General features: G+C 38.1%; 1 protein-coding gene across 1 annotated transcript in view; it reads right to left on the bottom strand.

Moving 5' to 3' along the window:
- Nucleotides 1-376: 376 nt before the first annotated feature.
- kcnq1.1 (potassium voltage-gated channel, KQT-like subfamily, member 1.1) overlaps nucleotides 377-26,476 on the bottom strand; it is a 32,569-nt gene continuing 6,469 nt past the window's right edge. The window contains exons 2-18 of the mRNA XM_035652005.1: nucleotides 26,295-26,385; nucleotides 19,849-19,975; nucleotides 19,285-19,363; nucleotides 18,706-18,802; nucleotides 15,266-15,406; nucleotides 13,312-13,422; nucleotides 12,229-12,324; nucleotides 11,918-12,034; nucleotides 10,711-10,849; nucleotides 7,916-7,951; nucleotides 7,573-7,629; nucleotides 6,263-6,392; nucleotides 3,472-3,547; nucleotides 3,141-3,235; nucleotides 1,711-1,757; nucleotides 1,538-1,599; nucleotides 377-643 (exon numbers count right to left, since the gene is read on the bottom strand). Coding sequence (XP_035507898.1) covers nucleotides 377-643; nucleotides 1,538-1,599; nucleotides 1,711-1,757; nucleotides 3,141-3,235; nucleotides 3,472-3,547; nucleotides 6,263-6,392; nucleotides 7,573-7,629; nucleotides 7,916-7,951; nucleotides 10,711-10,849; nucleotides 11,918-12,034; nucleotides 12,229-12,324; nucleotides 13,312-13,422; nucleotides 15,266-15,406; nucleotides 18,706-18,802; nucleotides 19,285-19,363; nucleotides 19,849-19,975; nucleotides 26,295-26,385 — 1,768 coding nt within the window. The remainder of the gene's footprint in view (nucleotides 644-1,537; nucleotides 1,600-1,710; nucleotides 1,758-3,140; nucleotides 3,236-3,471; nucleotides 3,548-6,262; nucleotides 6,393-7,572; nucleotides 7,630-7,915; nucleotides 7,952-10,710; nucleotides 10,850-11,917; nucleotides 12,035-12,228; nucleotides 12,325-13,311; nucleotides 13,423-15,265; nucleotides 15,407-18,705; nucleotides 18,803-19,284; nucleotides 19,364-19,848; nucleotides 19,976-26,294; nucleotides 26,386-26,476) is intronic.

Raw genomic sequence — 26,476 nt, forward strand, 5'->3', positions numbered from 1 at the left:
TTAAAGAATACATTTAGTTACAAAAGTGAAATAGGATTAAAATGGTGAAAACAGCATTTGATTAAAGTGAAACTTTCAAGTGAAGTTTTAAAATGTAAGGCCTCTCTCCAAAGATGAATGCAATTTGTTATTTGACAAGAATATTGAATATTGAATATCAGCACATTACGCCGTGGCAGTGGCAATGTCGTTGACATTAACCTTAATTTCAGTATCACGTAAAAGGCAAATAGTATATCTATCTAGTGAAATGAGGGAACTTTGCACTTTGCATAGATAGATAGATAACGATATAGAAAAAATAGAAAAATTATGATAGATACGCGATAGATAGATAGATAGATAGATACATAGTAGATAGAAATTTGAGCAATTTTCAGCAGTTCTCATCCTGACTGGCGGTGGTGCTGAGGGGAGGGTTGGGGAAGACCGCGGTGCTGGCGGTGTTGGAGGAGAAGGATGAAGGTGATGAAGATAGCTGGTCGTAGCTTGGCAGGCTGTCCTGGCTGGGGAGGACATTAAAGACCCGTCCAACCCGTGGCCTCTGCCTGCCTCCACCTTCGCCCTCGCCGACGTCCTTCTGGTCCAGCAGGAAGGCCAGGGATTCTGCGACACGGTTTAGCGTCTGGTCCATGTGTGTTATCTATGATAGTTGAATTAAATATTGACAAATGAAAACAAAATAACATACTGGCTCAGATTTGGAGTCATTACTTCTGGTCTGCACAACCATTATGCTTTTGACTCATTCAAATTAAATCAAGTACTTGAGGATAATTAGTGAGTTCAAACGAATGATAATGTTACAATTATGTCCTTCATGTAATTTAATTACCCTGGGTGTGACGAAAACCATTATAGTATTAACCTTCATTATCAAAATGATTTTACTGCTGTATTGTGCATGGTCTTAATTACATAACATCAAAAAAATATATATTTCAACAATAGAAATTTCTAAAAACACATATCAATTGCAAATTAGTTAAAAGAAAGGTTTTTTTTCCATTTGATAACAAATAAAACTGAACTTCCTTTCATGACAAGAAATGAATTTTGTTTGGTTGGTTGCAAGGCTGGAATGTAAGTCACACTCGGTGAGGGAATTGGGGAGATTCTGATTCAACTTTTTTTAGTTTTTGTGTTCTGTTGTGACAATCTTAAAAAGAAATGAAAGAAACAATGTCATGGTTTCTCTTTTTGCGCTGCAGAACTGGCACAAGCTGTTCAAAGTTTTATATTTGAATCAACAATAACAGGGCCACATGTCTATGCACAGATATTTCATATCACAGCAGATAAAGCCAGTTGAACCTTTGTTGCATTATCCAAAACGATTCACAATTTGTGCGATAAGTGAAACAACCACAGTACTGTTAATATCCTCTTGATAGACGCTCACAAGTTTAAATTTTGAATACAAGACAAACATGGTCATGTAAATCTATGAGTTTGACAAACAAAAAAATATGATCTGAAACAATAAAAGGCAGGGGAATATCACTCTAGTTTTCTAGTGAAGTTGCACAAATCCCACCTTGTCCTCCATCCTGTTGAGTCTGGATCCGATAGAGTTGTTGCCTTTGTCTCTGGCTCGGTCTTCAGAGAGAGACAATAGTCAAACAAATAATAAGACAGGAGGATTAGGGCAATGGTTTGTTCCATAGTTACTGTATTGTATTTTGAGAGAGCAGTGGAGTGATTAATTACCTGAGCCTGTCTGGAACAAAGTTATCTTCCCTAAAGACTGGTCCAGTCTGAATGAAACAATGGAAGGCTCAAGTCAGAAGATTACACATGTACACACAGTTTCTGTATTTGCTCTATCACTCCCCCTACTACCTTGCTTTCATGATTTTTTTTGTCATGCTTGCAAAAAACATCTACCATTTGTCTGAGCAATCGAATTCATATAAAACCCTTCCTTTTTTAATTGGTTACAAAACAGTGTCAGTTTATGACCTACATAAGCAAATGAGAATATCAGGGAGGCTATTTCTATGGGTATTCTAAATGCCTGTCACCGGGTCAGATTCGGTCAGATTCCCCTCAAAATCAGGCAAAATCATTTAGCCTATGTCTACATTCGCAGTGAGTAGTAGGTTAGCCAGTTAAAAGGGAGCAGGAGGAGATTTTTCTTGACAGAATTATTTTTTGTGGTGTGATGACCCCCTGAGCAGGTTTCTCCCTCAGAGCCTGGTGGGTGGAGTCAGGTCATCAGCAAGATTCAGTTCACTTGGTCTGGTGGCTAGACTATATAGGCTGGAGGCAATCAGCCGGTCTCGCTCTCTCCCTTGGGTTTCACCCTGTTTGGTTTGGTTGAATTTAGTTTGTCTTTAGCCTCATTTCTCTTTTAGCTATATAAAATAAACTTATTTTTAGTTACAACTCATGTGTGTTCTCCCCTTCTTTGTCCAGCCTTGAGCTGGGTTGTGACAGTGGTTACGGCTGATACTGGGGCAGGATCTGCAAAGGGACAGTCACAAAGCTCAGGCGAGGCAACCTTGGTCGGTCATTCAACAGTTGGAGAGAATTTCAGATTTGAAAGGATTTCAAAACCGAACATGGATTGGCACTCTTCTTCCTATAAAATGTTCTATATCTTTTATTTATGAAATACATTGTGAGACGTGGAATGGAGAGACAGGTCATGGTGGATAATACTGCAATACCAATGGCTTCTTTTTCTGGTTTGGCCTTGCTACTGAACTATATCTTGCTGTTAGCCTATAATATATAGCAACCGAATCAGTTAGTTGGAGGCTTACATCTTGTAACCTAGGTGTATGAACAGAAAAACAAAGTAAGTTATTAATCTTATAGCCGCAAATAGATACATGACCTCATCGCTATGTTAAAAGCCTTTCTGGTGCTTTATACTAAATGTCACACACATTCATACACTGATACGAGGCTCAGAACAGAAACTAATTCATTCACACACTGATGGCACAGCATCGGGAGCAATTTGGGGTTCAGTGTCACACTACCTCCTGAGCCCCTGCCACCCCTATATGTCCTGCAAACAGCTGTGTTTAAATAAGTACAAATATGTTGTGCATTTCTTTCCCTTGCTTCCAAACAAATGCTAGCTGGATCGAAAGATTGAAAGTTCCTTGTAGTTGCTTTAAGCAGTTTACCTTCTCTGCAGCTCCTTGATTCGCACCATGAGGTGCAGGTGACCCTGGGAGTATTGCTCAATAACGTCTCGCACATCATACGGCTTACGAGCTTGCTACAAAAGAATGTTTAGAACAGTTACATCAAAGACATTTTAACTCCTAGTCATGAAAACATTACTTGCAGTATCTGTCTTGCTTGAGCTTTGTTTTTGTTTTGGAAAATACTGTTGTTATAGGACATTACATTTTACTGTATTACAAGTATTGCAAAGGCAATGTTTCATGTTGGTCATGGTTTGGTATGTATAAGTTGAAAAAGTTAGTAGCTATAAAATAGCATCATGCTTACCTGAAAATTTCTCTTGGCCACAAAATAACGCATTCTCTGGATCACCCGGATGGCTTTTCGGTGTGACTCTGTCAATCTGTGTAAAAGAGTGTGGCAGAAATTACTCTAGTACTAGTAACCCCTGTAAAACTTAACATGTAGGTTAAATTTCTTAAAACACAGCACAGATTTTCAGATTTGATATTTTTTTCCTGTATGAAACTGGTACCAATGCAAAACTATGAAAATATGGTTGACCATGGCTTTTATACCAAAACTCAATTTTATTTTATTTTCCAATTTATGGGGAAATATTCAGTGCAGCCCAGTTTCATAATTGGTCTTCAGTCTACATCGAAAGACTGTCCTTTCCTTTGAATGGGATCAAGGTGAGCTATAGTAAGAACAAAAGATGGATGATTTTTAGCATTTTTTTGGCTCTGAAAACCACTAATAAAAAGCCCAGAGTGATTGTGGTGCATTTAGCCTCCACTATTATGTTGTGGGAATTATTGTGGGAGCTATTACTCGCCAGGGTTCATTACCCTGGAAGAGCAGTGAATGAGTCTGTGAGGGGGAGAGTACTGAGTTCTTTGTCGAGTCCAGTTTTGTGAAAGACTAGAGGAACAAGGTCAGCGTGTGTCTCATAATGGGTTTTTCACAGCCAGTGCAATGGACTGATTCTCAAATAAAGTTTTCATAACATTGTGTCAAATTAGCACTATATCATGAAATGTAAATAATGATCTGTGCATCCTATTCCAGAAATCAAATTTTCCACCACAAGTGGTGGTGAGGCATACAGACAATTTCTTTCAACTCTAATGACAAATTTTGAATTCAACTAAAAGTTAAGCGTGAATAGTTAAATTAGTTCTTATCTCTACACTTACATTAACATTTAATTAACTTTTAAGGTTATAATTTAAATAAATAGTAATTTAACATCTTGGGAAGTAAGCTTATTCACTTTCTTGTAGAGTTAGATGAGAGAGTCTGTTCAACATGAAACTGGAGATGGGACACGATTAGCTTAGCTTAGCACAAAGACTAAAAACAGGGTGAAACTACTAACCTGGGTCTATCCAAAGCTAAATCAGAATCAGAATCAGCATCAGAATCAGGTTTATTGCCAAGTAAGTTTTTACACATACATGGAATTTGCATTTGTGCATTGGTACATAAACAAATCACAAAAAAATCAAGTACTTTTTAAATATAAATAAAGATAGATAAAGATAGAAAGATCTAAAACTGTGCAATACTGATATTTAATATGTAATGCATATATACAGGTCGTGTGTTTTTTTTCTCTATCCACTTTGCTGCTGCAACATCGGAATTTCGCCATTGTGGGACCAAATAAGAATATCTTATCTTAGATCTTGATCTTATCTTATCTTAAGAGGTCAGTGTTCGGCGCTTGTTAATAAGGCCAGCTGAAATCAATCTTCGAGCACCTCTACAGGTCATTAATTAACATATCTTATTTTGTGAAATGAAGCATAAAAACTTGTGGTTTTAGATTTATGTTCTAGACTACTTCATTTCTTCTTCCAGGAAGTCCTTAAATCCAGTTTATGCTTAGGTGAGCTCATATTAAATAGTTCGTAGTTCGATCATCTCATCTGATTCTTGGCAATAACATCATTACTGAAATGTTACACTATTCCTTTTAAGATCTTTATTATCAAATCCTGTGTATGGATGCACCGACATTTAATCATGAGATCAGTGTTACTGTGTCAATGCCCCCTCATTGCATGAATGTAACAGTTTTTGCATCTTATTTTTTCTTTGGTCCAACTGCTTCATGAAATAGCAACAAATACAAAATAAGAAACATGAAAAATGTTTCAAAGAGGAACTTTTACCCCCCCCCCCACCTACCTAACTGCTACAATTCAAACTCTTTTAGTTTCACTTTAAAGAACATGGCTGCAGTGTCACTAGAGGTGTAATTTTTGTTTGTTTGTGACAAATGTCTGACAGTTTGGTTAAAGTTCTCGATACCTCAATCATCTTCAATTTACCAAAACATACTGCACTGCGATGTCAATACAAAGGCAGCAGAAATATGAGTTTGAGCTATTCCACATCAACAGTCTATGCTGCAGCTTAGATTTGTAACAATGACTCAACTAAGCATTTTTTCGAATACTGTAGACAGACAGACTGAATTTCAAATGGACAATTTGCAATACAATCTGTAATTTAGCTTAAAATCGAAGACTTTCCACAAATATTTGACAAACCTAGTAAAAAGAAACACATTTTTCAAGCTTTTCCAACAAGGCGTTCTCTCGTCACAGATAAAACAACCAGTAGTATCTCATAATGGCTCAATTTAGCATGGGATTTGATGTGGCATTGCTCTATGAGAACAGCTGGTTACGTATTTTGGAGTCAGCAGAGCACAGAGTGATCTTTGCCAACAATGCTGCTGCATGCAATTCCCACTCTGGATCATTACCCCACCATTTAGAAAGGAAGTCCCATGGGTCAAAACTGTCGCTCCATTTGTTTCACTTACTGTGCACTTACATTATGCTGCAGTTACTTAACACTCATTTCCTCATATCAGTCTCAGTCTCACTGTGCAAGAGCCTTAGCAAACACAAGTGCTTTTCCCTAAAATAGAATCATTACTGAGCATAGAAAGGAGCGCTCTGGGGTTTGACATATTACAAAGGTTAATTACAAATAGCAAAAAATACATGCAAACGTTCTCTGATATGCTCATTAAAATACACTCGGCACATAAGCACAGCATCAATGCAATGGCATTGCAGTGCAGTGGTGATGAACTCACTGTGACACTGAGGTGGCAGGAATCAGTTCACTCTCTCGCTCTGGCTCCAGCTCCAGGTCGTCTGCAAAGCTGCAGTTCCTCTGGAGGGGGCCCGGGGAGTGGACATCCAAAAGGCCAGGGCTTTTTTTCACTACATGTTCACACACAAATGCAAATGCAAACACACACACATTAGATTTTAGTTATAGATATATCTGTGCATCCAGAACATTCAGTAATGCTGCTGCCTTAGTTTTGCTGCTTCTGTTCAGTTTGGTGATTTACGGTGTAATTTATTTAATTGCTCTCTTTTGATCTATTTTTGATCTCTCTTGCTGCACCAATGCTGTGTATCCTACACTGACCAACAAGAAAAGAAAAACAATCTTGCCTATATATTAAATTAGCTTGCTAAGCTGAAAGTCACAGCCACAGTAAATGGCTGAAATAAAGAAAAATATATGCTAAAATGCTAAGCAGCCTCTCAAAATCCTTAATGCTTTTGGGAATGCTTCTTCATTGTGGGGAATATTATGACCTTGTGTGACTAGTTACTCTGCATAAACATTATTCTGTTTTAGATTATGACAGAGCTGCAACTTTCAGATGGGAACACGAGTTTGCAGAAACATTAATTCGGCTAACAATGGGAAAAGGTGAAGTTGAGCTTCATTTGGACAAACAAGTAAGACTGATGGTTGATATTATGTGATTCTCAAATGTCACATGTTAATGGTTGCCTGCAATTTGTGTTTTTGTCACAGAACACAAGACCTAAGAGGAAAGGTTAACTGCCTACTTGTGTTTTTGCTGCTGGGCTGCCTTATTCTTATTCCATGGAGAGCTATGTATAACACTGCAATCCCAAAATGATTTTGTAAAGAGATGTGCTTACTGCAAAGATGACAGACTTGTTATGGAAGACTGAGTGGAAACTTGTTAATTATTTGAATCTGCAAATGCAGTGTTCTGAAACTGCACCAGTTGGAGAAGTGTGATACAACTGGTCTAATTCTTAACGTGTGAAAATAAAACATGGTGTGAAACGCATCTGTTTTAAATGGATTTTGAATGAAATGGACTTAATTGGTGCTGGTGTGGCATGACGAGCCATGACAAGCTGACGGATATTCCTAAAATAACAGGCAACAGAGAACTGCTTGTCAGCTTACATGACACAGATCAACTTAACAGATCAACCCTTAAGTCCTCCTAGCCCCAGCATATCAATATACTAATAGTTAACTCTACACCCAACCCATAGGATGCAACTATTTACCTCTGGACTGACAAAGCAACATAAAAACACTCATATCAACACATGGCATTACCTGGAGGTGGTGAGCTGAATTGAAGGGAAGATAAAGACGTCCAGGACTGCTGGAGATCTGAAGCACACATGAAGAGAAAACAAACACAATCAATATTTGACAACAATAACAATAATGATGCTAGTCAAAAACTGTGGTGCTAAAAATGCAATATTCTATATTATATTCATCACTCATAGTTAAGCAAACAACCAAACATTTCATAACAGGACCATGAGCTGATCAAAAATCATGCTGTTAGAGTAAATGAGAGGGTAAAAAGGAAACTGTTAAAATGGACCATAAGAGATGACAGCGAGTGTACTGAGGCAAATGCAGGACGTGGACACTAACAGCAGCTCACCACATCCTCTCAAAGTGTGGGATCCTGCTAAACCAGGTAGATGGACAAAACATCGAGAAGAGAAAAAAGACACAAGCAAGGAAACAGGCATTTAAATTGAATGAAAGAAGCATATTTAAAGACAGACATAAAAAAGGCAGAAGCCCAGGAGACATTCACACACACACACACACACACACACATAAATATATATATACACACACACGACTATTGAGAATGACTATTTATGACTGTATCCACGTTATGTAGTCTAATCTGTTCCTTAACTACCACTCAAAATCTCAACAATGTGAAGTATAGATAGCCAAATAAACTGATGAATACAAACTGAAAGGACTGAACACGAACAGTTATGTTTTCTGAAAAATCCATTCAGGACAATAATGACAGCAACACTGTAAGCAGCTCAGCTCTTGAGCCACCATCGGTGTGTGTATTCAGTCAATACAAACTCTCACCAGATGGCAATGTGGCAATTTATTTAAATGATTCATAGTTAAAAGCAGCATGCCGTAGATGTTAGATGTGCAGTACGGCCTGTAGAATCTATTTATCTTCTGATTTTCACTGAACATGAAGCAAACAGACACACATACATCTTTACAACCGGCAAATTAAATTCTGCTGTTGCACTGAGGACTGAGTGCAAAGCAAAACCATTTGCACAGTAACATGCTGGTGGCGGCACTGCAGTCACGCATCTAGGCAGATTTTCAGATTACCAGCTGGTGTAAAAGAAAAAGGTTGTATAACTAAGCACAACAAAGAGTATGATCCAAGTAGATGTTTACATTAATAGACATGCTAAAAGTGCCCACATTTATCTCCTGGGGAGGACAGACTGTCCTCTCCATTATCTCATTTTGTTCATCAACATTCATCCAGTAATGCCCTCCATGCAGCACTGATAATAGGGATGATGATTCATTTCAGTCATACTAATCTTTTCAAAAGGTAGGGTTTACAAACAAATGTAAAATAGTAAATGAGAAGAAAACATTAAGGGATATAATCAAGGATGAAATGAATAAACATGGAAAATGAAATGATTGAAAAAAATGAATGAGGCATCTATCTATCTATCTATCTATGTTTTAATTACATCTTTATCAGATACTCTGCACTCTGAACAAATGAAGGATGCAAGTGACTCCTGGCAGGCCGTGCATTTATAAGATGAATTAGAAGTGTGATGATGTTATATAATGAGTGACATACAAGGCCCAAATAACACAAATAACTAACAAATAAATAATATACATTTTCTGTCATTGTTTAAAGGTTTTGAGACATCTGTTGGTAGGTAAGTGGAAAGACTCACTAACTGTCTACACACATCTTGCTGCTCTTTGCACAAACGAATAGTATATAGAGCTGTGCTTTGAACGAAATGCTAGCATCAGCATGCTAACATTCTCATCCAATGGATGTTCATATATCACCAAAGTCAGAAGGATTCACAGTGGGATTTATCTTCTGGGACCATGGATTTCTGTACATTTTATGGTAATCCATCTAAAATTTGTGGAAATATTGCAGTCTGGACCAAAGACAGATTGACATGGCCATCTTTAAAGCGATGGCCCTAGCCTGGATAAAAACTACATTCTGTCAAACCATCTGTAGGCAACTGCATGCGGCTCTTTAGCCCCCTTCCAGTGGCTCCCTGTGGCTTTGACAGGAAATTATATGGAAATGAACAGTGTAGGTCTAAAGTACATTCTCCTATGGAAAAAAGTGTATCAATTACACACAACAACAATTTAATGTTTCATCAACTAAAATGTGTGTCATACATTGCATCCTGGCCTGGCAGCTTTTCACTCACATTCCGTCATTATCCTGTCCTGCATATATACCAGCGTTCATTCCCTAGTCGTTTGCCAGATTGTCTAATGTCCTACCCAGTCCTAGCTTTACAGCCTTCATTTATTTTTCTTGCCTGCCTGCCCGCCCCTCGCCTTCTTTGTTTGCTGACTGATTACCTGTTGCCGGACTCTGCCTTGAACTTCTTACCAAGTAAAAGATTGACTGCTTTCAACTGCTCTGCCTCTGAGTCCTGCTTTTGAGTTGACATCACTGTGTGCAGAACCGTTACAGCACTGAAGGCAAAAACATTTGCAAAATGAAAGTCAACTGAGATATTGTTAGATTTTGTTTTTCCTTCAACCAATACTAAATCACTAATGCGGCTTTCATAAAAACTGCAACTAATTTAAAATAAATTGACAGAGACATGTGGAGTGCAGCACAAAGACAACCTTAAATGACACTGAAGGGATACAGTATGAGGTATGAATTGCTTCTTTATATGAATCTCAGCTCCACTATTGATCCATCAGCGCTGTATGTTGTGTGAACTTTTGTAAGTTCAGCAGTTCACTACTGGAGTTCATACTCATCAATACAACCTCACATTTTACTGCTGCAATGTGCTCATCAATCATTAATGTTTGGACTTTATTCTTTCCCCTTCATGTGGCTACAACTGGAGTTAAAATCAAACATTTTCTTTTTACTGGATCATCACTGAATGTGTGGCTTCAGCCAGTGCATCATTAGTCATTTATTTTCTATGCATTTATGCATCTTGAGTGACATTGTGAGTGTTTATTCTGATTTTAATTAAACCCTTTAAATGACTTCAGATACTCATTAACCGGTTTAATACCTACCATTCCACAGTGTAATTCTTAAATATGTTCTGTTGTAAACAACAATTTTCGCACTGATTAAAGTGAACTGGAACCTAGTGCACCAGAGATAAGCATACTGTACAGTCCTGTTTTTAGTACCTGTGCCCACAGTGCTGTAAACATCTGAACTCAGCTCCCTCCCACTGTCAAATACAGAGTCGTAGGTGATGCTGGGAATTGTGGGAGAAGTTGGACCGTTGTCCTTGTCAGTGCTCTTCAACTTCCTCCTTATCTTCACCTGCTCAAGAAATGCAAACATCTCAGCTCAACAAAGTGTTCCTGTGGAGGAACATAGGTATTTGACACCTGAGTGACACAACAGCAAAACCATGTTTACATTTTCAACTTAGGGTGACATTGTGGAAAAATCTGAAAATAGCTGTGGTTTTTTCAAAAATGCAGACATGTCTACTTATCAGCACTTTGTAAACACGGCGAAACTATTTCCACTTTGCAGTAATGTGTGAATCTGTGGAGTCATCATTAATATACCTTTTTATTTTTGTTGTCAGATGAATGTATGAACATTGAGTAAAGATTTGATTGAGGGTCTTAATGCAGCAGCACAGAAATTACTGTCACAATGTTGGATCAGTAAAATTGCTATTTCATGTTAGTATATTTTACATATTTTATATTGCTGTTACTGTGACATTTCATCACTTGAAGGTGAGGCCCTGCAAAGTCTGGAGGGAACACTTTTGACACGTAAACAACATTTTAAAATGTATGCACTAGTGTGGGCATGGTCTAATGCCCAAGTAGCAGTTATATTGAATAATCAATATAAGTATTACATTTCTGCTGGATGTTGTCTGGGATGCATGCCTTTTTTCTACCTTAATTTATTGTCCATACAAATTTCCCACCCAACACAGAAAAAACCTTAAATTATTTTTTAAAACTTAAATTTCAAGTCTTGTTTTTAATCCTTCAAATCACCACAACAATACATTGTGACATAATTATTTGCAACATAAAATAATGCAGTGTAGATTATATGGACCTGGGCCTGTCTTACACTGGATATTTAGTAATACGAGTTTATGCCCTTTTGACTGGGATTCATTTAATTTATAAATTACAGCTGAATTAACCACTACAGAAATGTGCCTCACTTCTAACACAAACTACAGCCTTCAAAATGGCCATAAAGTTGAATCAACATAACCTTCATGAAGGTAGGATTTATGGTATTGCAGAGCTGTTGCTTCATACTGCATTAGTTTTGCCTTGCCTGTACATAATAAACTGGAAACTGAACATAAGAAGCAGTTACAGAGAAATATATAAAGTGATTACTAACCGATTTCTTGGGCTTGGGGGTGGACAGAGAGGAGGCGGGGATGTTGGATCTCTTCCTCAAAAACATCTTGAATGTGACAGAATCCAAGTTCTCCACCGCAAAACATCTCCATGATGTCTAGAGGGGCATGAAAATAGCAATATATTGGTTGGACAGGACTAATTTCATGCCAACATGTGTGCCATGCAAGAAAGAAAATAAGGGTTACATGAAAGGATGGTCTCAATAATAAGACGGGGGCTTCAAGACAGTTCAGTCCCCCAGCTGTATTGTGGTTCCGTTTCAGTATTCTTTGGTCAAATATAAAATACCTGAATGAGACAGGCAGCTGCAGGGATCTGTCTATTGAAGTGTTTCTGTCTTTGCTTCTGCTGCACCTTCAGGGCAAAGCCTGAACCTAAGATTCCCTGTGAACAACAGCACAGCAGAGGTACTGCTCATTAAGTCAGTGAGAATGACACAGCAGCAGCATGATTCAAAAGACAGACATAAACACAAAGTTTACCTCAAAATTAAGGAATAATGTGCTGTTTAATGCTGAGACATTAAGTATATTATTCACTTTGTTCATAGACAGAAATGAATGTGAAAATAAAAATAAAATGTGAATCACTTATTAATGAAGTATTTTCTCAATTTTATTTGTTGGTTACAGTTGCTTAAATGTGAGGGCTTCCTTGCTTCTCTAAATTTCATAGCACTGCAAATTGAAAACCGTTTGAGGTCTAACTATTTTAGACATTACACACTTCATTATGAATATTGAACCAAAGAATAATCGAAAATTGATAATGGAAAACAAACTTTACTTGCCTAATCCTAATTCCTTTAAGCACAAAACTGTAAAGCAAAATCAAAGTTACTGTGAATCTTGAATGCATGTCACAACTGTACAACTCTACAGTCCTCAAACAGACATTCAGTAACAAAAAGGGATAACATTTAATGTAATCCTGTGAGCTGCAGTCTGTCTTCATTAATAATCTGGCAGGAGAATGTAAAGCCATTGTATGGCTTGTCAAGGTCCTAGCAGCACTTAAGGCATACTATTATGTATAAAGCTCTCAGCACTGTTTAAGTGTAATCCTTTCAAATCTATGCAGTGGTTGGTGAAACATGTCGGAGCCAGCTTTGTTATGATTTAGTGGTTTACACATAAGCCTAAAATAGGCACTTTATGTTTCTTAATACCCACTTAAAAGACCAAACTAATTACACATTTAGTTAAAGAGGAATGAATCTGATAGAAAACATTCAATCATTGATTATTTTCCGATTGGTAACATTTGCATGTGATAGGAAACATGAGAGAAGGATTGATAATGATACAGATCCTTGTGAGCACAATGTAAGCCTGAAGATGCCATGGTTCAGCAATTTCTCTGTCCACTTACTGCAGGCAGAGCAAAGAAGGAAATGGCAAAGACTGAGAAACAGGACGCAATGGTCTTTCCAATCCAGGTTTGTGGCACTTTGTCTCCATATCCAATGGTAGTCACTGTCACCTTGGAAAAAAAACACATGGGAAATAATTCAAGAAATGTCATTCTGGCAGTTTAAGACTGTAAAAGCAAACAGCAAAAACTATCCATAACATTTTTGGTACATTGCAAAGCTGACTTGTTAACTAAATAATAACTAACAACTGATGGGAATGTCATTTGTTTTGCAGGTATTAAGTCATTAAGATATGACCTATTGATGGCACAGGGTGAAAAAGAGACTGCCTGCTTCATGCATGCCTTATTCATGCTTCCTGAGTGAAGCATGAATGTTTATGCTGAATTTAATCGTAATCCATATAATAGTTTCTGAGACATTTCACTCCAAACAGAAAATGTGCCTGCCAGAGGAAAAATATTTCCGTCTAGACCAGAAGTTTTCCAACTGCAGGGTGGGCCCCACTGGTGGAGCATAGAGCCAATGCAGATGCGTTGACCAGGGGCAAAATATGGAGTGCAACAAAGTTAAATACATTTTAGGATTTAGGGAAAATAAACAAAGAAGTGTTTGCTGATGTTATTGTGCTGACCTTTATTTCACAAAAAATTAACTTGGATCATTTTATATTAGCTTTGGTTGCCCTGTCATTGAAAATGTTTGAGAACAACTTGTCTAGACCAAAGTGATGGACCAACTCACTGGCCAAAATTGACATCCCTAGAGCCAGTATTTTAGCTTCTTAAAAGCATTGAAACTAAGTAAGAACACTACAAACACAGCTTCATAAGGAAATTCTTCAAATATCATTTTACTGGTCAGCATCCTTGACATGTAAATGATTTGTTTAGACTTGGACTTGACCCAAAAGACTAAAAAACAGCTCTGGCTGCTAGTGATCAATCCTAGTAGTCTACTGCAGCGCATGAGGTCTATATTTTCCCTGACCCTCCAACCACAACTCTGACCTTTTCACCTATCTGACTCTCTCCATGCACTGAGAGCACCCAGTGCAGACAGTGAGTATGTGAGAGTGGACCCAAACCCGATAAAACTCACAGTAAATAATGCATAAATGTTGCCAGTAAAGCTTCATTTATATGAGAGAAGTTGTTATGAATCTTCTGTGTGTGTGTACGGTTTTTAATATCAGAGTCCCTGAAGTTTTCAAGAAGCAGAGTGGGTGGTGACCTATTGTCTGAAAATAAAATTTCATCCCGTATTCTCTACACTATTTGTTTTGCTTCTTGTATTAGCGGCCCACTGGATATGCCCAAGGGTTTTCACTCAACTCCTACTGTAACAAGAGTAGCACAGATAAAACGGAGTCTATATTTGACCTTTCACATGCCAAATACTGTTTAAAACAAGGCATTTTTTTTCTGCAAAACTTTAGTTGGAAAGAAAGTCACTAAGACAACATTTAATCTTTCTTTGAAACTTACAATATAATTAACACTGGGGTAGGCAGCTATTTTTTGGCGCCATTCTAAAAAAAATTCACAATAACCTTTGAGAGTATTGTAATTCAAGTGGTCCGAGAGTGACCTCTGCACTTCCTCTTGGCTTTGTTTTCAAGCTTCAGAAAATCTAGCCAGTGACAGGAGACTTCGGCCAATCACGGGTCATTGCGGAGAGAGGGCATTTATATTGACTGTTCTACAAATGCAGATGTGTGTACAAGTAAGAATCAATCCTCTCTTCAAGTCTATTTCCCAAAATGTCAAACTATTCCTTTAAGAAATTAGTAATAATAATAATAAATAATTAGTAATAATTAAAAATGATGCAACAAAAATACAGTAAAATCAAACCTCATCATATTCCTTGCTATATCAGATGTGTAAAATAGAAACTGGTCCAGTAAAACATACACACACACACACACACACACACACACATTCTTACCACTCCCCACCACAGGGCATCAGCGTAATTTCCAAACTCCGTGGAGCCGCTGCTGTCGACTGCATCTTTCTCTGCCAGGTAGACAAAGTACGAGGAGAAGATCAGGCTAAGAAAGCCAATGTATAAGGTAGTGATCAGCTCCTGAAATAAATATGCACATATTTCAAACTCAATAATTAACAAAGGAATCATTACAAAGAACATCATAAGATTATATGACATGACATCTGTGAATCTATATATACTTTCTTATACAATCCCGCCTGATTGCCGCAGTATCAGTTTACCACTAAACTGCCATGTGGAGTCTAGTGTGACTGTGTTTGCTAATAATATGACATATGGATGTGAATATTCATGTAAATGTGCTGTGAATATTATGATTAAAATCTTTTTCTGAACATTTTTGCTCTCTCTGCTAGCCTATGAATTAATGGTGGACTCGCTTTAAGCTGAGTAGCTACAAGGGAGGCACCAATACTGATGCAGTGCTCACGTACTTGCAATTGTAATCATAAAAATACACCGATACCACTGACATTACTTAACCTCTTGTTTGAGGAAGCATTTGTTACAGTCAGAAACCAAGTTACATCTCATACAAATAAAACGTGCTTTCAAAGTCATTGTACATTGAGCTGTAATGGTGTTATTTACTTATCAGTACTCAGTATCAGTAAGTACTTGTACTTGTATTTGGTCTGTAAAAAAAGTGTTGACTAGAAATGCACTAATTAAAAAAAAAAAAAAACTGGAGTTGACTAAATATGACTAAAACTAACACAGATTTTTTATTTCTAAGACTAAGACTTAGCCTAAATCTACTACTTCAGTATTTATATAGTTATTCCTTATCCTAAAAGAAGTAAGTATCTTGAAAATAAGTAATACAAGAACATAGTACAAGTACAACTGAGTTTAAACTGAAAGTATGTTCAGTAATAATCACTGATTACTGGAAGGTTGTTGATTGAATTCAGATGGGCACTAAATCATTATAAATGAGTTTGAAACCCAGACAGCTGATCTCTCCTGGTGTATTTAAAATAACTTCCAAGCATCTCATTGCAGATTCAAGCCTGTGATTTGCTCAGGAGGTCTAATTGGGCATGGCTCTTCTCCTGTCTGACAGTAATTGGACTACTGCTTTGTGAAACAGTTCTTCAAGTGAATGTTCTCTTTGCACTCACCTACTACGTGATTTAAAACTGTGTTTAACTACTCAGAGTGCCTGAGCACTTGCAGCACTAAATCGGACTGAATTCCTGATGAGTAAAATTCTTATTCGTGTATCGGCCCAAAACTGTCACTCCCAGATTTTTCAGAGCAACACGGAGAAACAGCAGCAGATTATTGCAAAAAATCGATCCAGGAAAAAATGGTGCTTGTTTGCCTCTACATCCTTACATTGCCCTATACAAATAGTACATATGGTCCATTGGTACTCAGCGAGTACTGTCTGCATTTCTTCACATGACTACACAATTGTTTCTGAATGTTTTGGACATTTCTTGACATTAAACTTTGGCAGTGAATATGACAGCCTGTAACACCTTCAGCTAACATCCCTGCTTGTAACCTATAAGTGCATGATTCTTGGAAATAACAGCTTTTAATGCATTCAGGCACATCTTCCTTGAGTCACTACCACAGGATCAGTAAATGTGCTGCTGCTGCTGTGACCTGGAAAACACATTCAAGAGAAATTCTGCCAGTGAGCGAGCAAGAAGCAACTATGCAAACTGTGTTTACAAGCCACAAGAACTAGAATGGTACTCAGTGTGTATTTACATTCTGTTGTAACAGATACTGAAGTGAATCAATCTCTATTGATTTAAAAAAAACTCAAGGTGTTAACACAGAAGGGCTGCAGTTTCATGTGTTTATGTAAGAGGATGGCTGAACAAAATATTCAAGTCTCATGTTGTGAAATTACAAAGGAACAAATACTGGAGGTAGTGCACACTGGTGTCCAGCTGGTTGATGGTAATTTGACCTCGACTGTATTCACTGCCTGCTGTATGGCAACACACTTTATTTTCCTTGTGCAGGGTTGTTAGGGATGTGTGGGGCCTTAATAGAGCATTTTATTTCTGGAGAACCAAACAAGTAGTGCAAAAAGGAACAAAGACAGAAAAAAAGAAGATGAAAGCACTAAACTCTCACAGATAAGCTCTCTTACCATTTCCCCACTGCCTCCGTTTGTGTGAAGGGTTGTGCCATATTAGGTCCATCCCAAACCAATTAATGTGGAAAAGAACTGGCCACTTAAACCCTCAAATAGTCTACACCAGTGCTAACTTGTCATTCTCCACTACCTTGAGTGCAAGGGAAATGCAGATGTTGGATAATGGATTAAATATGAATTTAAATTCCATCTTGCTACTTTGTAAAATATCATTTACCTCTTTAGGCTTATGAAATTACATCAAATTGAACAATCTGAAAAGGGAAAAAAGGGGGAAAACTTACAAGTCAAAAAGGTTGGTAACCAGTGGCCTAAACCTTTATTACACTTCCCCTACACTATCTTTTCATGGTGGGTTCTATATCACAGAATGTGCAGTTTGATACGTGTAAAATAAAAGTAACCATTACTTTGTCTCTGTCTCTATTTATTTGAGATATCTTATACCCATATGTACCTTTCAACCACTTAATAAATAATGCATCCATTTTATTGCACATGATTGCTTGTGAGAAGCCTCTGTACTGCAGGGAAACACAACATAACAACAGCTTAATGAACTATCATGATCTCTCTGTATCCATGGTGACAGATGTTTCCTGGTTATGGCAAAATACCTACCTGATATATTTCATCCTCAAGCTGAGGTGCCCTATATAGTGTTATTTAATGCAGAGTGACACCTCGTAGCTAGCTGGTAGGAATTGGTTGGAGAAAGGGCTTCAATATCTCCCTGCACCAGCACTCACTTTCTTTACAGCTGAGGTCAGTGGCTGTTAATGGCCAGCCTCAGCCAGATACAATATGGTCATCAGCCAAGGCCAATACAAGGAAGCACAGCAGGCGGTATTGGATGAGCCACATCCCTGAGGCTCTGCTCACCTTCATCACTCTCTGTTTTTACAAAGACATCTAAAGACAACTACAGTGGCCACTGGGGATAATCACAGCCACCTCTGTGACTTCAGCTGAATGATACTCTAGAGGGGCTATAGGTATCTCTAGCAGAATATGCGTATATGACCCTAGCTTACAGCACAGTAACTCTTTTCATCTGGTTTTGCTGAATATTTCTTTTTGCTGTAATATGCAATCCCATGAGTAAAATCTGCATTGTGTAGTAGTGAAACATAATACATGAAGAGAAGAGGCTATAAATCCCCTAACAAAAAGCTCCCAGCTTACTAATAATAATCAGAAGCCCTGATGGCTTTGGACCTGAAATATGCCTCTGAAACCTGTGATTGTGTACCTGCCGATGAATGAAGACAACAGAGCCGAGGAGACGCCAGGTTCCTCCCTGCCGATCCACATGGAGCATTCGCAGGATCTGCAAGAAGCGAATCCCTCTGAAAAATAACAGATGTGTTTAAATGGTGACGCTGTATTCAGACCAAATGCATGTATTTAAACATAAACATACAAATACAAACCAAAAGTATGTGGACATTCAAGACAGAGTATATGTGATTATTTACCATCCCATTCCAAACCCACCCTTAATCTGTTACTGTAAGAGTAAAAGTATAACCTGTGAACCATATAACGTAGTGAAACACTTACTAAATCCAGAAGAGGAAAAACATATTTTCCATCGAGAAAATCCTGTGCCGTTATTTGCTCTTCTTTCAATGAATAAATACTCTCCAGTTCTAATAAACTGATGCAGCATTTGTTGCCACAAAGTAAAAAGTATACTATTGTCTAACAATAAAATCATGCTCTAGCAGTAAGATTTCCCTCAATTGGAACTAGGGGGCTCCATAGATACACAAAGTGTTCACATACTTTTGTTCTTAAAGTTTCCCCCAGCACATTCACTGTCCCTTACCTTACAGCAGAGGTGGCAAAGACCTGGCCTTTGGATCCCACTGACAGCACAACTACTGATGCAACGACTACAATCAAATCTGTATTGATAGAGAATGTGGTGTTTAAAGTATAAATATCGCAGAGACATGCAGATATTCAATATACACAGGTGCAGTATAACAAGAGTCCTCCATATGAGGTATGTGAAAGTCAAAGAAGGTCCAGATATTAAAAAGTGGATGGAAAGTGCTCTATTAAGAAATTATCATTGGTTTTCATTACAAAATTATTCTATAAATCGATACGGGTGAGAGGGGTTGCAAATAATATTAATGCTAATATTCATTGCTACAAATTTAAAGAAGCACCTGGAGGTTCCAATTTTAAGAATAAAAAGCTGAAGGTAGAAAAAAATATTCCAGTGACAGTTTTAATTTCATGCTGAATTTGTCTGAGATATTTCATTTAGGGATAAAGCTCAGGATATGTTACAGATATTGTTTAAATATTGTGTGTGGGTGGGGAGTGAGACGTCTGTGTGTATGTGTACAGATACGTGTGCGTGTAAGGGTTGTGTTCCTACCTATAATAGATATTGGCTTCCTGGCAAAGCGTAGTCGGCCCCAAATGCCAACATATTTACTGCGGCAGCCTGCTGACCAGAGGCGGACAAAATATTCCACACCGAAGAACACCACAAGGATGATCTCCTGTCAGGGAAATGAGGAAAACAGAACAGACAAATGAGGGTGAAGGACAAGTGGAGAAAAAAAAAATTGAACATCAGATGTCGTTTCAGGTTATTTAGTGCAACAACACCGGAACAGCTGCTCAGACACTCAGCGTGTGCTTTCAAAGAGATATTGTTGAATTATAGATTATAGAACTGTTCTCCCAACTTCCTCTTTTTTTTGTTAACTTTAGTTCCTCACACAAACCTGCCGCCGCAATTCATTAAGGGTTATTGATTCTCACTCAACCTATACACCATTTGTAACTGTTTAATTTGTACCATACCACTGTTTAACTCATTATTTCAGCCACGAAATGTACTTTGAGCTGATGATTATGTATCCTGACAACTAGTTTGATTATATTCATCTGTATTTTGTTCATTTCAATGAGCCAGACTTTGGGAAATGCACTTATTTGCTTTCTCGCTTATAGTTAAGAAAAGAACAGCTTGCCTGGTGCTGTCTAGAGTAGCAAAATCCACCTACCAGCATCTGTAAAGCTCAATTAATAACAATTTATATCTAATTTGTTTATTCCATACAAGAACTGTAACAACTTCACAGTGACGACAATACTTTTATTACCTTCAAACAGCCATGCTAGCTCCTCGTTTCCAGTCTTTGTGCTAAGCTGCTGGCAGTAGCTTCACATTTACCGTACCGCATCCAGATTACTTCCTCATTTTCCTCTCATTCTTATTCTCATTTTTTTTTTTTTATTCAGACTGACAATAACTGAAATAAGTCATAACAGCATGTGGCCAATGTTAAACATGAAGCTCATACAATTAAAGCTTCTCAATTAAAGCTGCTCTATTTCAATTCCATGCAAGTTTCCCCCAGTGCTCCTTGAGGACAAATGGATTCAAAAAATCAATTACAGCACACAATTACCAACATGTGGAAATGAATGGACTGGTGTGAATGTGATTGCCTCCACACGTCTCTTAATCATTGACAAGCATTTGGAAATGAAGCTGTCTGAAAGTAGTCAATAGCCTTTCATAGATTTTCAATGGTGGCATGATCATTTTGCAGTGAATGATGGGAGGAACAAATGTGTGGATTCAGGCAGAAGATGTGTTCCATGTTGTACAACAGGAGACGTTTACAGCTTGGAATTATTGGAAGTGTTTTTCTTCATCAGAGCCAAAGATTAAAACATCAGTGAATATGAAATACCATGTCTTGCAAAACAAAAAGTGGATTAATTATATGTTAAATTGTGTTCTTGGAAGCAAATATGAAAAATGTTGTATTTATTAATTTATTCTGTGAGGATTTCTACTTCAAGGTTGAAAAACAAATGGTCTATCCAAAACAGCAATACAGTAACAATCAGGAAGGCAGCAAAAACAGGAATAGAGGAGAATTAAAACAGTTGTTTTTATTTGAGCTTGAAAATTAATTTTCGACCTTGGAAACAGACGACTGTGATATAGTTGAAATACCAGAAGAATCAAAAAAGAGAGCCTTGAGTTTAGATTGTATTGTTAACTGCTGTTTTCACAATCAAGGATGATCTGTCAAGCTCAACTTTTAAGCCAACAGGGAAGAGAAAATCTTCCTTCTCCTCCTTCGTCTTTATGGATCCACGCTCGGTTGCTGAGCAGACTGAGGTCCATGAGACTATACTCAGCTCTATGGAGGTGATGTAGATCCTAAATGGATCCCAGCGTTTCAATATCAGCTCGTGACCACACAGATACTTCATTACTCGCACTGCAGCAAGAAAATAAGCCCTGCCGTAAAAGATATCTGCCAGTAAAATGGACGAAAAATGACAAATTATTTTTTTGGGAATTGGATTCACAGATTTTGGAATTAGTTTTATGACTTATACTTGTTGTAATGGACATTTACTATTATTGATAATATTGCCTTATTACCTTATATTGTTCAGACCTTTTTAAGAATCAGGGCTCTCTTTAAAAGAAACAAAAATCAATTTATGCCTGCTCCAAACCTTGTAATGATTTATAATCCCACAATCCCACCAAAGACCAATCCCATTCTGGCATTCCACCTACTTCTGCCTTAATCACTTTGTCGTTCCATGCGCTCTTCATCTCACATCCCTCATCCTCCACTCCACTCCCCTGCTTCTCTGCCTCCTCACCTCCTTTCTCAATTACAGGAACCAGCAAGTTGGAACAATTAACGACTAGGATATCTCACTAGTCATTACCCACACACTGAGTCTCACTTCCTTAGATCCTCTCCACTCTTTTAACCCATACCCATCATCGATCGCCATTTGGCCCTTGGTTCATCCCCTCATGCTTGACCCTCATTTCATCCCACCCTTCAGTCTTGACCCCTGTCATCCCTCCTGCTCCAGCCATCACTGAAACTCCCTTAACTATAAAGTAATTTGCATTCATAAGAGACTTCGTCTTTGTTGGTAAAACAGTTATGTTGCCAGGCAGGGGTGGAAGAACTAATTACAACTACTCACGTTACAGTTTTTGTGTAATTTTATTGTATTTTTTCAAACATGTAATTTTACTCTTACCTAAGTATGCATTAGACTATGCAATCTACTTTGCTACTTTTAAAATCATAATGCACTACTGAGTAGTTCTACAATTTATATCCAAACCTTTCATCTGCATTTTGTTTTTGCACTGCTAGGGACACACAGGAGGTAGAAGTGCCGCAAAGCACTCTGAAGCGCTGCCCACTGCCCATATTAACTAATTGGGCTGGTTCGACTGAGGGTGTACAGTGTGGTGCGGGGCAGGCACCTCCCGATCTACAGCGATAGTTTCTGCGTCTGCTCTATTTTTTCCACATGCTGCGAGCAAATCTGGCACAAAACACATTGCGGGCCAATAGAAATGGTGACCACACGGATCAGAACAGCACAGGAGTTGGGAGTCATTTAGGGACTGAAGATTTGCAGAAACAGAAACCAAATGGATACAGATTAGGCCCTTGCCTGGATGACTGTTTACAGTGCATTGGGAGAGATCTATACTAATTACATGCATTCTGTGTAGGTTAAAACATTTTTTTTCTATGCTTGACGATATTTTCTACATGGATTCTACATTTTACATCTCCTCTTTTCATGCCTGCTATTGATACTGCATTAAAACACCAATAGTTAAAAAGTACCCAATACAGTTTTGGATAAGTATACTTTCTACCTTTACTTGATTCTTTTTTTAACACCAGTAGTTTTACCTAAAGCTGAGTAATATTTCAGTAATGTAACACTACTTAAGTACAGATTTTCAGTACTCTTTTCCACCACTGCTGCCAGGATTTTGTTGCAAAATGAAATAAAAAAATACTTTTTAATAGTTCACAGCCATTTTCGACCTAAAAAACAAGTTCTTTTGAGAATGTGAATCCTTTGGGCAATCTGCCAAGCATCTGGCCAAACACACTACTACAAACACTGTGAGCCAGTGCTGCATCTCCAAGTAAAGAACAGAGTGGTCTCTGTTAACCTTGAGTGTGCAGGAAGAAAGAAGCAAGACAAAGAAGATGCTTCTGTGATGGGGGAGGAGAGAATGAAAGAGTGGCAGGGTCAGAGCAAATCTCTAAACTAGAAAGCACAAAGTACAAAACAGGCCCTTTGGGATGGAGGGTGGAAAAGATGAATGTTTGAGATTTTGGTAGGTTTAGCGGCGTAGCAAATATTAATTATTCATTATCTGTGTAGAAGAGAAGAATAAGAAGATTAAATATCTCCAGGGGTGAACTTTAGGCTGAAAAACATTTTGCTATAAAATGTATATTTCATGATATTATGGTATTTTTTAACAAAATTCACACTTTTCTTACTAATTATAGGTCCGACTCACACACAGGAGCCTCTGCAGCAGCCCGAATCTCTATGAATTCAACAATGAACCTGTAGGATTTGAGATTCTGATTCTCCAGCTCATGAAACACCGTGACCATTTCATCCTATTATCCCCAGTCCAAGGTGAACTTGTCATATGTGCCACGCTCCAGTCCTCCTGAAGTCCTTTTCATCCTTTCTTGGGGTTCTTTCTTTAGTCTGAGCTTGAGTGACTCACCCATCACCCAAACAGTTCCTGTGCTCAGCAGCCAGTGTCTCGGGGTTAAGTTTATCCCATTTACTATTGATTCTAGAGGACGGGCCTTCGTCCTCTTAGTGCCAACGGGACACCCTGAAATTGTTTGTAGAAAAAGAAGCATATGTTGCGTCCCTAAATTGGTTTTGTGAGGCAGCGGTGAGGTCAATCAACCCATGAAATTGCTTTTCAAACAACAGAAACTGAGGTTTGAAATCTACAGTTTTAGCAACATCTTCACAATCATAGTATTGATTGTTATTTCAGTGACACCTTTAAATTCAAAAAGTCAAAAAACTGTAATAATTAACTGAACATGTGTTTAGTGTATTCTGTGCTGTATTAAACAAGGTTATCCAACATGTGTCAAAATATAACAACTCAATGTCTAACTGCATTTTTGTTTAGCATCATTATCCTTTAATTTATTTAAATGAGTTGCTTGACATGTAATGGGAACAAAACTCATCCTTAACGACTTAATATATTAGAATCAGGCCTGTTTGCAGATGCCAGCCAGCAGAAACAGACAAAACAGAAGTGTGGAACAGATGGTGAAAGTCAAAGGAAAGATCAGATCAGGAGACAGCAGAGGGAGAAAAGGCTACAGGCAGTATCTACAATGTAAACAGTGCTGTTATAAGATAAAAGGTGCATCTTTCTCTTGAGATTTTAGATTCTTTCAAATCTCAATCACTTTACAAGTATCTTTCAAACACATTCATGGCCCACTGATCGGGATCATTAAAGATAAACGGTGGAGTTTTCTTGTCTTGTTTACATTCAATATTTATAGCCCAAACACATTATGTGCATGCTTGGGGCCTAGGAAAATACTTGGAAACATATCTGTAAAGCTTTTTTTCATGTACTTTTTATGTTCTGAAAGCTTATTTATATTTATATCAGCTGTCTGTCTCCTCTTTCTCTTCTTATCCTGGTGCAACCTTTTATGAAGCATTGCTACCATTAACTGCAAAGACAGATACTGTGTGTGAAACTGCATGTAAGTGAGGGGTACCCATGCTATTATCACTTTCACTTTGTAGATTGGAGTAATATTGGCTAGCTCTGCACCGCAACATGAGACAATTTAACATGGAGGAACACAAGTTGTTTTGTCTGTGGAAGTGCTACACTAATCCAATCTTTATGGGAGTATACCACAAGCCTTGGAGCTGGTGTTAAAGGCAATCTTCTCTTTTAGTAACTCCCTTTAGCTGTTGCCAGAATCACTTTCAAATTTTAACCTTTCAGTTTTTGATTGCTTCACACTACATGAGTACAACCAGACTGGGCGTAGCAAAATTCTCACACACTGGAAGAAATCATGTCGGATTCTTCAACTTCAATGGGTCTTGGTAACACCAGAATTTAAAGCAGGTGTAAGTGAAATCAGTTCATTCAAAAAAATCATAGGGATCCACAGACCAAAAGTAAATTCCCTGTCATGGCCGTATCCATGCATTTTCCCTTCCCTGTGTTTCCAGTTTTTGTGGGCGTGGTCTCCCTTCCCAGCTCTGCTCCTCTGCACACCAGTTTGCTATTATAGCTCATCACCACTCCCAGTCGGCTCACCTGCCTCGCATGAGCTCAGATCATGTCTTTAGCATTCTGTTTTCTTCGTGTTTAGTTCTTCAGCCTGTATTTCCTTGTGTCTCAAGATTTAGGTCTGCCTGCAACCAGCTCTCCTTCGCTCCCTCTGTCGGCCACACAGCCTCATCCATTCAACCTTCCCTTTACCGTAACCAGCCATCCCGTCTCCACTACCCATCTCCAACAACAAAAATTATTCAATAAATCTGCCTCCTGATCTGTGTTCTGCACCTGGGTCCACACTTTGAACTAAAAGTTTTGCAAAGTACACTGACTGGAGAATTCACACTGCAGACCTATTGAAAACTATTTTGATAGTGCTGACCTGTAAGACTAAAGAGACCCAGAGAGTCCAAAAAGGAGAAGCTATCATATTTCAAATTTATATAACCCTGGTCAATGTAAATACATATCTTGAATTAACTATGTTGGCTTATTGTCCTGTTTGTGACCAAGCACCTCCTATCTTCACCCTTCTGACCCCTCTCAATTTAGGGTTGAGAGTACTGTTAGGGTGGTCCAATTGGGATTAAAATCATCCAATGTGAGCTTTAGTTTTTAATCCCGAACTTCTCCTAAAGGTAGATCCATTCTGACAATGGGACAAATGTTTTTTTAATGGTTAATTCCAGTATAATAACACTTACCACCCAGAAGAGTGTTGTGTGAGCCAAGGCCTGGTACTGGTCGATGGTAGACAGAACGCTGAGGATCAGACAGGCCAGGACTATGAGAAACCTGTAGGAAATAAAGCAGATCATACATTAGTGGTCATTCTTATTTCCTTTGTGTATAGTTAGCGTTCCAAGGGTTTCAGCCTGGAAAACCT

This window comes from Morone saxatilis, unplaced genomic scaffold (assembly GCF_004916995.1).
Source record: "Morone saxatilis isolate NCDOM2014 unplaced genomic scaffold, NCSU_SB_2.0 Contig11, whole genome shotgun sequence".
Lineage (NCBI taxonomy): Eukaryota > Metazoa > Chordata > Actinopteri > Moronidae > Morone > Morone saxatilis.